This window comes from Ctenocephalides felis, unplaced genomic scaffold (assembly GCF_003426905.1).
Source record: "Ctenocephalides felis isolate EL2017-DRISC unplaced genomic scaffold, ASM342690v1 CF-g0.4_SCAFFOLD_00845, whole genome shotgun sequence".
NCBI classification, from domain to species: Eukaryota; Metazoa; Arthropoda; class Insecta; order Siphonaptera; family Pulicidae; genus Ctenocephalides; species Ctenocephalides felis.
In genome coordinates, this window is record NW_020536999.1 from 5,306,224 (window position 1) to 5,321,016 (window position 14,793).

The 14,793-nt window shown below is 29.5% G+C and overlaps 2 protein-coding genes across 3 annotated transcripts in view; both read right to left on the reverse strand.

The window, feature by feature from the left end:
• Nucleotides 1-8,463, reverse strand: part of LOC113373167 (protein phosphatase PTC7 homolog) — a 21,051-nt gene extending 12,588 nt beyond the window's left edge. Inside the window, exons 1-6 of one of the 2 annotated variants that reach the window (XM_026613492.1) lie at nt 8,064-8,463; nt 2,953-3,037; nt 2,761-2,855; nt 2,579-2,644; nt 2,316-2,479; nt 2,006-2,231 (exon numbers count right to left, since the gene is read on the reverse strand). In XM_026613492.1, coding sequence (XP_026469277.1) covers nt 2,006-2,231; nt 2,316-2,479; nt 2,579-2,644; nt 2,761-2,855; nt 2,953-3,037; nt 8,064-8,283 — 856 coding nt within the window. In that variant the 5' untranslated portion in view covers nt 8,284-8,463. The remainder of the gene's footprint in view (nt 1-2,005; nt 2,232-2,315; nt 2,480-2,578; nt 2,645-2,760; nt 2,856-2,952; nt 3,038-8,063) is intronic. The other variant, XM_026613484.1, reaches the window with a different exon arrangement.
• A 1,356-nt stretch (nt 8,464-9,819) lies between these two features.
• LOC113370734 lies at nt 9,820-14,020 on the reverse strand. Its single transcript, XM_026611429.1, has 4 exons — nt 13,847-14,020; nt 11,356-11,615; nt 10,983-11,126; nt 9,820-9,909 (listed from the first exon to the last, which is right to left on the reverse strand). Exons 1-4 carry the CDS (start codon nt 13,938-13,940, stop codon nt 9,820-9,822), a joined length of 588 nt encoding a protein of 195 aa, XP_026467214.1. The 5' UTR covers nt 13,941-14,020.
• Between the last annotated feature and the right edge of the window lie 773 nt (nt 14,021-14,793).

A 14,793-nucleotide genomic window follows, 5' to 3' on the forward strand; every position in this document is an offset into this window, starting at 1 on the left:
TTTTTGAGTTTATGAAAATGCATAAATGTTACTTAAAGAAATAATTTATTTTTATTAGGGGTTGTACACTCTTAACTTTTTTTCAATTTTAGGGTCAATGTTCTTAATTTTAATTTTCTATAATTCGAAATGGAAAACTAAATAGTACACTTTTTACTTCGAAAGACAATTTATTGTTATCAAGGGTTGTCCACCCCTAATATTTTTTTAAATTTTGGAATCAATTTTTTTTTAATTTTGATTTGAGCTATTATTTTACATAATTGAAAATGTAATTTTTTGAGTTTATGAAAATGCATAAATGTTACTTTAAAAAACAATTTATTTTTATTAAAAGTTCTTGTTCGCCCCTAACTTTATCTTAATTTGGAAATCAATTTTTTTATTTTCATAATACGAAATTAAAATATGCACATAACTCTAAATTTTCTCCCTCCTTCCACAAATCTCTATTTCATAATAGATTTTAGTAAAACTTTTAAAATCTCAGCAGAAAAAAATTAGGTTTTGTTTAAGAATTTTGTTTTTTTTACATTTTTGAAAATTTTGAAAACATTTATCAAAAATATAGTATTTTGAAGTAAAAACAGTTGTTGATATTTTGTCAATTGCGCATTAAAAAAATTAAAATAAACAAAGTTGACCCCAAAATTGAAAAAAGTATTAGGATTAGACAACCCTTAATAGTAATAAATTGTATTTTAAAGACAAATTTAAGCTTTTTCTTCAAGTTCAAAAATCTGAAATAAAATTATGTCAAAAATATTCATCGGGATAAAAAATGATTGATTTGCTAAAACGGCTATAAAAAAATAGGGGTTGGTGATAAAAATTTTAGGTTGTATGTATTTTTAATGCCACATTATAAAAGAATAAAAATAAAAAATTGTGTCCAAAAATTACAAAAAAAAACGTTAAGGGTGGACAACCCCTAGGGGTATAAAAAATAGATAGTGCCCGAATCTCAGACCTACTGAATACGCATATAAAATTTGGTAAGAATCGGTAAAGCCGTTTCGGAGGAGTGCGGAAACAAACTTTGTGAATAAATATGAAATATAAATATATTAGACTATAATTAATATCAAACGACTTAGAAATCTCGTCTATCAAATAAATTGTCTGGGCAGCAATATAATTTACATAGAAGAAAGAAGCCAGAACTTAATTAAACGTTTACAACAGCATAAAACCAAAAAAATCCGAAACAATTTAAAACTATGATTGCGGACCACATTAATACGTTAAAACACAAAATAGACTTTTCTAACGCGACTGTACTACAATTTGAACAAAATTTATTTAAACGAAAAATTATAGAAGGATCTTTTTTTGACTATTTATAACAGTAGGACAATAAATAAGCGAAATGTACTTAACACGCTGTGCGACACCAATTTATTTTATTTAGATGAAATTACCAAATTTCTCACAAAACAATAAAAGCGTCGCGCAAAGGATTCGCAATTCGTTTCACACATGTGTAGAATATCTTGGTAAAAATATTTTTTAAAAAGTCTTTTCTCCATTATATATTTAACCAGTCTACGAACAACACACAATCCAATTGTGATTTTTTTAATTAGTATTTTGTGAAAATATTGTGTAATTACAAGTTTAATGTTTATAATACATAGTGTAGTGCATTACCATATCCTGATACCATGGATTATTAAAATTTTCCAATTTAACACTAAGATCAACTAATTGTAAGTACTATTTACTGTTTTTATATTTTCTTTTCGCTCCAATTCAATTGTTTTAGTTTTTAATTTTATTTTTAGTTTACACTGAATGAAGGACAGGATTATAGCCGAAACGTATGGATTTAAAATAAATTTTGAAAGAAATTCATGTTTTTTATTGATGTTATGCCCGATTACTAAACTTTGTTAATACATGTCAACATCAAATTCAGAATCACACACAATATGTATATATATATATATATATATATATATATATAAATACACATATAAGTATTATTATATATCATTTATCTTACCGACTATGTTGATGCCATTCTTCTTGGCATTTTTGGCAAATGGCGAATTGTACGACCCGTCGAACGACAGATTCCTGGCCATCCACGCAATCGTGTTGGCAGTCCTCTGCAACGTGACCGAGTCCTTCAGGCCCTGCACCTTCGACAGCTCCTGCAGCAGAACACTGTCGGGGACGTTGTCGAAGACACCATCGGTGGCCACCAGGATCACATCCCCGTCTTCCACCTGAGGGTAAAAGATAAATGATATCATAATTAGAAGTTCCGTAATAACAGACTGATGATAATGATAATGGTTATTATCGTTTACCTGAAATGTGCTGGTGTCTGCAGACTCTGGACGATCGCTGACAACATTGTGTCTGTGTCCAGGAGGCGGCAGGGATAGTTGAAAAGGTGTATTAAAGTAGTGCTGTTGCTCCGAAGACCTGTGCACGACTACACCTGCTCTCACAACCATGTAACCGCTATCACCTGAAAGAGATAGTAGAAATTGAATAATGTTAGTAATAATTGAATAATGGTGAAGGATGATGATGATGAGAAGAACAAGAAGCTGGTTGGAGTACGTACCAATATTAGCAGTGTATACAGTGCTGGTTTCTCGATTCAGAACCACAACACAAGCAGTACTGCTTCCTGCAAAGAAACAGACATATATGTATATGTATATATATATATATATATATATATATATAATCATATATATATATATATATATATATTTATATATATATATGAAATCACATACTAACCTAAAATAGGTTTCTTATGTTCTAACAATTCCCAGTAGCTTCTCGCTAAGAGATTTCCTGGGTTATTTGGCTTAAACTTTCCGACTTGCACAAGTCTAAAAAGGAATTTAATATAAAAAGGAAAGGAAGTTAATATAATTTAAATCTAATTATATGTATATATATATATATATATATATATCAAATATTCACCTTTCACATGTTTTCATTAAAAACGAACTAAATTCTCCAGGATCTATCCCATAGGCTCTCCAACCACCTACACCGTCAGCTACTCCTGAAAAAATAGAAATAAAATTTTATTTTAATTATAATTGTTGCAACAAAACTTATTAAAGTTTTAATAAGTAAAAATTGAACAGATTTAATTAAATATATATATATATATATATATATATATATATACATATATATATATATATATATATATATATATATGAGTAACATTAAAATTCCTGCTGTGATGTAACAGATATTGTAAAAAATATTATAGGCCTACGGTAAGTGGTTTAATTATAAATGTTTACAATAATCATTAAAAGTAATTATCGATCAGCAGCAATAATTTTATTAACTAAAAGCGATGTGTATATATTCTATTAAATATTATACCTATGGAAAGTGAGCTATGGATTACCAAATACGGTTACCAAGCTTAATTTTGCAATTTAAATAAATATTTTAACAAATATATTCGACAATACACAAATTCTGCAGCGTGTCAATGACTTGTATATACGTCAATAATAGTTAACTAGTTAATCAACATACATATTTGGGTTTTAATACTCAAATTTCAATTCCTAAAAAGAATTGTTCTAGAGGTTAGGTTAATACTGCAATTTAAATAGCCTGCCGTCACTAATTTAGACTTATGAGAAATATACTCGTCAAGACATAACATTCTGCAACCTTACAATGACGTGCATACTCGTCAATTACAGAGAAATGAATATTTAAATGCAAATATGGGTATTTAACAAGTTCTCATGCAATTGTCCTAGAGGTTAGGTAAATTTGTTAGAAGCAATGGACATTGATTAATATGTATGACAAATAAACTCGTCAATACACAAAATCCTGCCATGACGTGTATACACATCAATAGTAATTAACTAGTTAAACAATACAAATTTATGTATTTTTACTATTATTAAGAAATCTTTGTGCAACTGTCCTAAAGGTTAGGTTCATTCGTTAATCCAATGGCCACTGATTTAAATGTAAGACAAATATGAAAGTCAATATATGAAATTCTGTAACATCTCCATGACGTGTATACACGTCACAAACAAGTAACTGATCAACCAATACAAATTTGTGTATTTTATAACTTTTATAAGAAGTCTTCGTGCAAATGTCCTAGAGGTTAAGTTGATACGTTAATAGCAAATAATCAATGATTTAAACGTATGACGAATATATTCGTCAATACACAAAATTCTGCAACTTGTCCATGACAGTTAACTAGTTAAAAAATTCAAATTTGTTCATATTAACTATTCGACTAATAGTCACTGATTTAAACGTATTGCAAATATACTCGTCAATCCATAAAATACTGTAACTCGTCTATGACGTGTAAACACGTTATTAGTAGTTAACTAGTTATACAATAGAGTGTATTTTAACTTATTAAAGAAGTCCTCGTGGGAATGTCCGAGAGGTTAGGTTAATAAGCCAGTGATCATTAATTTAAATGTATGACGTATATAATCGTCAACATACAGAATTATATAATTTCTCCATGACGTGTCTACACGTCATACAAAATTAACTAATGAAACAGTACAGATTTGGATATTTAAACTCTTAACGGGTACGCACGAACACTGCTCGCGCCTAGTTGTCGTATCCTAGCGGGCTAACCCGAGCGCTGCTCGCCAAAGTTAATGTTTATGTTTTATGCGATAAAAGGCTTACAATGGCCCGTGTTGAGATATGTTTAGTTTAGATATGATAAGTACAGATCAATTAATAATTGTATATATAAAAATCAATCTTTAACGACTTTTGAGAATAGAAATAACATGTAAAAACCGCCTAAAAAACGGGCAGTGGAAAAATGTTTCGAAATCCATCATATGATAATATTTTTTTATTATTATAATATAAATAATTAAATAAGTAATACTTTTTGTCCTTGAGATATATTAGTGATTGTACATGAATTTTTCACCCGAATGACTGATTTACTTGAATTTTCTTATTTGTTTATAAATTTGTTATATTATTTTCAGATAAATAGATATTATTAAAATTTAAAAGTTATTAAATAAAAATTTCGTATTATTTATCATATTATAACACAATAGTTTATACATAGAGCATAAAGGTAGTCCAAAAACCATCAAAGCGGTCATCAGTATTATAATATATATTGTTAATTTTAAACAAAAATAAAATAAATAAAAAGGAAATGTTATCAGAAACACATATTACATTAATTAAACTTTGAAAATCCACAATAAAAAAACCTGCTCTTTTAGATCACTTTTCACGAAAAAAAACCCGACCGTTAAGTGGTTAAGAAGTCCTCGTGTGAATGTCCTAGAGGTTAGGTTAATTCGATAATAGCAAATACTAATTTTAAAGTATGACGAATATATTCGTCAGAACAATATGTTGTACCTTCTCTACGACATGTATATTCGTCCATAGTAGTTAATTAGTTAAACAACACAAATTTGCGTATTTTAACGCTTATAAAAGAAGTCCTGGTGAGAGTGAAGCAAAGGCTCATTTAAAAGGCATGACAAACATACTCGTCAATGAACAAAATCTTCAACTTCAACATGACGTATATACACGTCACGACCAATTAAGTAGTTAATAAATATATATTTGTGCTTTAATACTCAAATTTAAATTTTTATATAGAATTGTCCTAGAGGTTAGGTTAAACTGCAATTTAAATAACCTACGGTCACCTTATAATGACGTATATACTCGTCAATGGCAGTGAAATGAATGAATCAATGTAAATATGAGTATTTAACAAATTCTCGTGCAATTGTTCTAACTCGTTAATAGCAAATAGTCACTTATTTATGTGTATGACAAATATATTCGTCAATACATGACATTGTGCATCTTCTACATGACGCGTAAACACGTCATACAAATTTAACTAGTTAAATAATACAAATTTATGTATTTTAACTCTTATTAAGAAGACCTCGTGCAACTGTCCTAGAGGTTAGTTTAATGGTTACTGAATTAAACCTACGACGGATATACTCGTCAATACACATCATTTTCTAACTTCTTCATGACGTGTATACACGTCCATGACAGTTAACTAGTTAAAGAATACATATTTGTGTTTTAATACTCAAATATCAAATCCTATAAAGAGTGTCCTAGAGCTTAGGTTAAAGCGGTAATAGCAAATGGTTATTGAAAATATATGTATGACGAATATATAAGTCAGGACACTAAATTATTCGCCCCTTTCATGACGAGAATACACGTCATTTAATCAATACAAATTTGTATATTTCAACTCTATTTAAGAAGTCCTTGTGCAGATGTCCAAGAGATTAGGTTCAGTCGTTAAAAGCAAATAATAACTGATTTAAATGTATGACGAATATACTCGTCATAACATAAAACTCAGCACCTCCTTCATGACGTGTATACACGTCATAAAGTTTTAATTGTTAAGCACTACAAATTTGTGTATTTTAACTATTTTTAAGCAGATCTGGTTAGAATGTCCAAGAGGTTAGGTTAATCGTTATTAGCAAATAATGACTGATTTATAAGAATGACAAATATACTCGTCAGTACACAAAATTCTGTAATATCTCCATGAGGTATATACACGTCATACACAACTAACTGGTTAATCAATACAAATTTATGTATTTTAATTCTAATTTAGAAGTATTTGTGCAAATGTCCTAGAGGTTAGGTTAATGCGTTAATCGAAAATAGTAACTGATTTATTTGTATGACGAATATACTCGTCAAAACACATAATTTTGCAACTTCTTTATGACGTGTGTTATAATTAATCATTGTTTTGTGGTTAATAAATACAAATTTTGGCATTTTGACTCTTGTTAAGAAAGTACTAGTGTGCATGTCCTAGAGGTTAGGTTAATCGTTATTAACAAATAATGACCTATTTATAAGAACGACAAATATATAAGTCAATACAAGAAATTCTGCACATCCTCCATGACGTGTATACACGTCCATAACAGTTAACAGGTTAATCAATACAAAACTGTATATTTTATAACTTTTAATAAGAAGTCCTTGTGCGAATGTCCTAGAGGTTAGGTCAATATTGCAATTAAAATCTCCAATGATTACTCGACAAATACAATCATCAACAGACAACATTTTGCTACTTGTCCATGACGTATATACACGTCATACTCAATTAACTAGTTAATACAAATTTATGTATTTTATAACTTTTAATAAAAAAATTCTTGTGCAAATATCCTAAAGGTTAGGTCAATATTGCAATTTAAATATCCAATGATTACTCGTCATGACAAACACACCCATCAACACACAACATTTTGCTACTTGTCCATGATGTATATACACGTCATACTCTTTTTAATTTAAACTCTTATTAAAAATTTTTTGTGCGAATGTCCTAAAGGTTAGGTTAAAATTACAATTTAAATAACAAATGTCACTTGTGAGATATGAGAAATATACTCATAAGTACATAAAAATCTGCACCTTGTCCATGACGTATAGACACGTCATACACAATTAACTAGAGAAACAGTACAAATTTGGTTATTTAAACTCTTATTAAAGAAGTCCTCGTGAGAATGTCCTAGAGGTTAGGTCAATATTGCAATTTAAATATCCAATGATTACTCATCAAGATAAATACAATCATCAATACACAAAATTCTGCTACTTCTCCATGACGTATATACACGTCCATAACAGTTAACTAGATAAAAAATACAAATTTGTGTATTGTAACTTTTAATAAGAAGTCCTCGTGCAAATGTCCTAGAGGTTAGGTCAATAATAGAATTTAAATAGCCTTATATGGCATGACAAATACACTCGTCAGTACACAAAAAACTTCACATTATCCATGACGTGTATATACATCAATAGTAGTTAACAAGTAAACCAATACAAAATTGTGTATTTTATAATTCTAATTACCAAAAGTCCTTGTGCAAATGTCCAAGAGGTTAGGTCAATACGTTACATAACCCAAACAAATAAACATGACAGATTATATTTATTATTACTAAAATTTATTAAATATTATTATTATTATTATTATTATTATTATTTTTATTATTATTTACCTATAACATCGACACATTTATTCTTAGCAGTGAACCAGGCGTCGTCCCCAAACTGTCCTTTCCTACTAAGTGACGCCGACGAGAAATCTTTGGGGAATCCGCAGACGACCGACACAAAATGGGGCTCCCTTTTAACATTCGTATCAATCAAAGTCGATAAACTTAAACCATTCCTCAAGGCACGAGACAGCAATCTGCCCGTCCAGCAAATAGACTGCATTATCAAATCAAATTGTGTTGTACGATCACATTAGTTAGATTGTAATTAAACATGGTTTATAAAACTAGTAAAATGGTGTTCACTAGGACATGGTAAATGATATTTATATAGTCTTGGTTTTTATTTTGACAACTGCGGTTTAAGAAATTTTTAATTGTAATCGCATGCACTTTCGTCGTCGGTAGGACTAATGGTGGAATTTGCGCAAGAGCTGTCATTTGGGTGTTGTCAGAGGAGGATGAAGTTGTGTTCAAGGCGGGAAATTTGAATTAGAATTAGTAATCGTGTATTATAGCTAATTGCTAGAACTTTCCGTACCGTAATCAAGATAAATAATGTTTAAAAAATCTGTTTTGTACTTGTTTTAATAGAATAGTTCTCAAATATGGTTAAGAAAATTTTATTTTACTAATGATGGAATTTGCGCAAGAGCTGTCACTTGTATGTTGCCAGAGTAGAATGAAGTTGCGTCGAACGCGGAAAATTTAAATTTGAATTTGTCGTGCGTGCATAATTGTACCTTAAGGCAAATTGCTGGAACTTCCTGTACCGTAATGAAAAATTCAAGAAATTTTAAACGTTTTCTAATATATTATTACAAATACTTTAACTTTCATTATTTCTGGTCAAAAATGAAATAAATACAAAGATTTCTTGGTAGTTGGGTAGACAGGTAGACAGTGGGCAAACTAGTCGTGTATGGCATCGTGCCTTAAGACAAATTGCTGGAACTTCCCGTACCGCATTGAAATATTCGAGAAATTTTCAAATTAACGTTTTCAAATATATTATTACAATTATTGTAACTTTCATTATTTTTGCTATCTTGTGTGTTATATCTGAGCAAATCAAATGTAAATCATAAATCAATTTATCTCTAGAACATTAACAATCGTCATTTCATTTCAAATTCAATTTCAAAAAAAAAATTACACAAAATTGAAAAAGTGCTCCCTCACAGTCACAGTCTAAACGCACTTGCGAATAATTTTGTGCGACATTTTCACTAATACTGTGCTTAGCTTGGCGGCATTTTCACATTTTCCAATAGTTTTTTCATAAAATTGGAAAAGTGGTCCGTACATAAACAGTCTAAACGCACTTGGGTAAACATTTGTACCAGAGTGGCGCTTAGACTGTGCTTAGCCTGGGTAATTTTTTGAATTTTTAACCCAAAATTACATTTTTATAATTTATTTGTCTAGAATTAAAATTAATATCCAAATCATTTTCCCAAAAATTGAGATTTTATTGAGTTTTAATGAAATTAAGATTAGATTTAGTATTAATCAAATTAAATATTTTATAGTTCAGTACTATAAATATTTTATATTTACAATAAATAATTTACTAAGATTTTACAGAGACTATGTACTTTGTTACATACAAAATTATATTAAAACAAAAAGACTTACTTGTAAAAAATAAAGTTTTAAATGATAAGTTGAAGTTAAATTAAACAAACTCTTAATAATTATAAATATAAAAATACATATATATATATATATATATATATATATATATAATATAAAAATATTATGTTTCTAGTACCATAACTTCATAAACTTTGTGAGCTTCCTCCTGACCATTATAAGGGATGTAGCAACAGCCGTGACTTGGATGAACCTTAAAATAATATAAGTTATTTAGTGACAAAATTAATATAAATATCAAATTTGAAATAGTTGAAAATATATTTCATACAAGTATATTGTGTTCTCATTTCTATATTGTACTAGCAAACCCGACTCCGTTTCGCCACCAGATGGTTTCATGAGAAAGATGAAGAAATTTTTTGTTTGTTTTATAATTGAAAAGGAAAAATTTGATTTTATTATACAACAGCAATAAATTTATTTCGATTATAAAAATGAAGTGTTTTTTAGCTGAACTTCTCTAAGTAAATGATAGCGAATCCGCAAATTATCCGTTTCATTGAAGTGCTCTTTGGTAAACCACATTTTTTGTTTTTTGGTCTGACGTTAACACAAACAAAGCGGACGGTTTTCCAACTCGTGAACAGGCAACGTATAACTGCCCATGTGAAAAACAATGATTTTCTAAATAATCAATTTGAAATTTATCCCGCAAACACTAAGCGATTGGCCTTGCGACTTGTTATTGCGAACGCAAGGAAATTGCAATCGTTTGAAGTCAAACGGAAGACCAGTCGGAATCATTGGTTTGTCACCAAATCGCCAGCAATTTTTGATTGAATGGTGAAATTCAGTGCGTGTACATCATTATTCTTTGCGGCAAGAATTGCTCGTTGACTTAACCAAGCATAATTCTGATAATTCTCACTAATGTCATTACTCAAATTTTTAATTACGGTGCGTGAAGTTTCAGCAGCTTGCATTAAGGCACGATGCCATGCACCACTAATTTTCTTAGCTATAAACCTTGCGGAGCCCGAGACCTTTCCAACGAATGCAAAATTGTCGAAATCGGTTCGTGCGTTCTGGAGTTATATCGTCAGGAAGGAAAACTAGACTTACTTTTATATATTCTATATTGTATATTTATATAAATCTTATCTAGAATCAAACCTAAGGGTAAATTTACGTGCTACGGTCGGAGGCGATATCTATGGAGTGGGAAACCAATTAAAATTGAGGTAACGTGTTTGCGATATATTTATACCTCTTTTATTTATCATCTAGATCATATAATTCTTCAATTAATATCGTTTTATTTACCTTTCCGACAGCCACTCCGCCACGAAGGTGCACTCTTCCGGCATAAAGGACTTCCCCGGAAACGGTCTGGCCTACCGGAAAAGCACCCGGAGGAACTGTTCCATTTCTGCTCTGCACCCACTTGCATTCTGAACGAACCAATATCTATAATAGATAAATAAATATATAATTCTTCTAAATATGAGATAAGGTCCTTTAATTCATAAGCTCTTACATTTCATCCATAATAAAACGAATGATAAAAGTTACAGTATTTATAATAATATATTTACAAACATTTAATATTCCTCGAATATTTCATTACTCCACGAGAAGTTCCAGCAATTTGCCTAAAGGCACGCTACCATACACCACTAGTTATTACTATTATTACCTCAAAATTATTAACAGGAACCTCCACTCCATTATAGCTGATATAGGCGGCGCTCTTATTCGGTATAACTTTTGCGGGCACCACATCCCCCTGGTACAGGCTGCGCCCCACATAAATTTCGGTGCCGTCACTGTCACGTCCTGCCAGGACGCCCTTAGGACACAACATGGAGGACTGGTGACAGGTTGTAGCCCTCCAGGAATAACCGCCATGGCTTAAAGTTGAAGATGGTGGTGCAGCAGGAGACATGGAACCACGAGCTGCAAGATGCATATTTTTAATATAACTCTTGTAACTTTTGAATCATTGGATTGGTGTGAATGGTGTGTTTGGGTAGTTTATGTAGATTTAAATTGTGTACAATATTGTCTTATATAGCAAAGCCCTACAGCAACTCGGTATACTTTAAAAATGACTTTGAAATGACCCGCGCGCTCTTGATATGGTAACGAGAAATTGCCAATTCACTCCAGGTGCATTTATTTAATGTATGTCTTGTAACTTTTAAACCATTTGTTTAATATAAATGATGTATTCGGAAAATATGTTCATAATTCAACAATAAATAATGTTGTCTAACATCAAAAACTTCTATATCAACTCGGTATACTTTAAAAATGAATTTGAAATCAATTATCGCGCCTCACATTTAGTTCCAAAACGTTAGTATTGTTTTTGAAATATTTGATAGTGCATTTTGTTATTACGAGTCGTGTTACTTTAAAACCATTCGATTAATATGAATGATTTATTCTACCAATTTGTACAAAATTAAATGATCTAAAATACTGTCTAATATTATGAGATCCTACAGCAACTCGATATACTTTAAAATCGTAATTGAAAGTAGCATATTCAAAGCTAGTCGAGAATTTAGGTAGAATTTGTGCATGCATTTCTTATATCTCTTGTAACTTTTAAACCACTGGATTAATTTAAATGATGTTTTCGGGTAATTTGTACAAAATTAAATTATCTATAATACTGTCTAATATTGTAAGATCCTACAGCAACTCGGTATACTTTAAAAACGAATTGAAAATAACAAAAATAATCTAAGAAATTAACAATTTTTGTTCGGTGCATTTATTCAGTATATCTTTTGTAACTTTTAAACTATTCGATTAATATAAATAGTGTTTTCAGGAAATTTGTACTAAATTAAATTATCTTCAATGTTGCTTAATATCATAGGACCCTACAGCAGCTCGGTATACTCAAAAACGATAATAAAAATAAAAAAATACAAAAAGTTGGTTTTTTGTAGTTAAAAATACCAAGTCTTAGATGCAAAATAGAAAAGGTAAACAACAGGTTTGAAAAATTTATAAAAATATGTCTGTTACTCCTAAAATTTTGTAATTTTAGTGTATTATAAAGACAAATACTAAAATCGATGTGTTACATAACAAATATTTGATTTTTATAGTTTTGTACGAAAAGTACCTCAAGTCTTATTGTTATATACAAAGCTGAATATGTAAATAACAATTTTTTTAAAAGAATAATAAAATAGTTCTGTTTTTCATGGAATGTTGTAATTTTAGTATTTTATACTTTAATATGTCAACTATAAGAACAAATACTAAAATCGATAAGTTTTCCAACAAATATTTGAGTTATTTATAGTTCTATGCTAAAAGTACCTCAAGTCTTATTGTTAGATACAAAACTGAAAAGGTAAATATAAGATTTGAAAAATTTATTAAAATAGTTTTGTTACTCTTAGGATGCTGTAATTTTAGTATATTATACTTTAATATGTCTACTATGAAAACAAATACTAAAATTGAAAAGTTTTCTCACAAAGTGTCAAGATATTTACAATTTCATATTAATCGAATTATTAATTTACAATTTTATGTTAACAGTATCCTCACAAGTCTTCCATATAAAAATGAATATATAAAGAACAAATCTAAAAAAAATAAAATAAAATAGTTCTGTTTCTCCTAGCATGTTGTAATTTTAGTATATTATACTTTAATATGTCTACTATGAAAACAAATACTAAAATCGATGAGTGTTCTCACAAATATTCAAGATATTTAGAAATTTGTGTTAAAAGTACCCTCACAATTTTTCCATATAAAATTGAATATATAAAGAACAAATCTAAAAAAAAATATTAAAATAGTTCTGTTATTCTTAGAACGTTGTAATTTTAGTATATTATACTTTGATATGTCTACTATAAAAACAAATACTAAAATCAATGAGTTATCTAACAAATATTTGAGATATTTACACATTTATGTTAAAAAACCTCAGGTATAACCCATTAGCTATGAAACTGAACTAAGAGTTTAAAAACTATGTAACTTTGGAACCATTCAATTGATATGAATGATGTCTTCGGGTAATTTGTACAAAATTAAAGTATCTATAATATTGTCTCACACCAAAATGCTCTACAACAACTCGGTATACTCCAAAATCAGCCGCAAAAGTTCGTTCCTGATCTATTGCTATTATTGTTACTTTCACTTACCGCTAGATGGTGCTGGATAATTTCCTGGTGGCACCGGATAGGACAAAGCTGCAGCAGGTGGTAAATATCCTAAACCAGCCCCAGCAGATGGCATTGAATGGATATTGTGAGATATAGAACTTGTAGCAGGAGGCAATCCTGGAGGATTTATTCCTGGTGCAGGAGGATATGGAGGCTGGGCGTTGGTTGGAGGTAGGATGTTCCAGAAACTCACTAAAAAAAGAATAAAATTTTTAGAAAATAGTTGCCAAACATATTTTGTCTTAAGTCAAGTTGCATAAAAGTCCTAATAGTAAGTAAAAAAATTAAGTTTAATTTTTACTTCAAGCTTTGATGGATTTTTGTAATTTAAAACTACTTCTCGTAGGCCTATAATATTTTACAATGTTAATTCAAATTATAAATATCAGATTTAAGAGAAAAAGTATTTTTAGTTTAAACAGTTACCAAAAATGTTGCTTACTTTTTTCCAAAATTTAATAACCACACAACACAGAACAAATTTATTTTATTTTACAAACAATTAACAATTTATTTATTACTACTAATAATTAGTTAATATTTTAAAATGACACACGAATTCTACAAGAATTATATGAATAATACTTTATGATTCCATTTAATATCTTATCTTATCACTTTTAGCCATTTTTATCATAACCGCGATGTCGTGTGTAAATTTATGTTTATAATTTTGCGAAATGACTAAGAATAAAATAGGTCTAAGTGGCATTTTGCCTTAAGGCAAGTAAATAATTAAGTTAATAAATAAGAATTGAGATTCATCTATTTGGATAAATTTACATAACTAGTACTTACGAAGTCGAAAAATTTTGGCTTACATATTTTAACAAACTAGTGGTGTATGGCATCGTGCCTTAAGGCAAATTGCTGGAACTTCCCGTACCGTAATGAAATATCGGAGACGTTGTCAAATATATTATTAC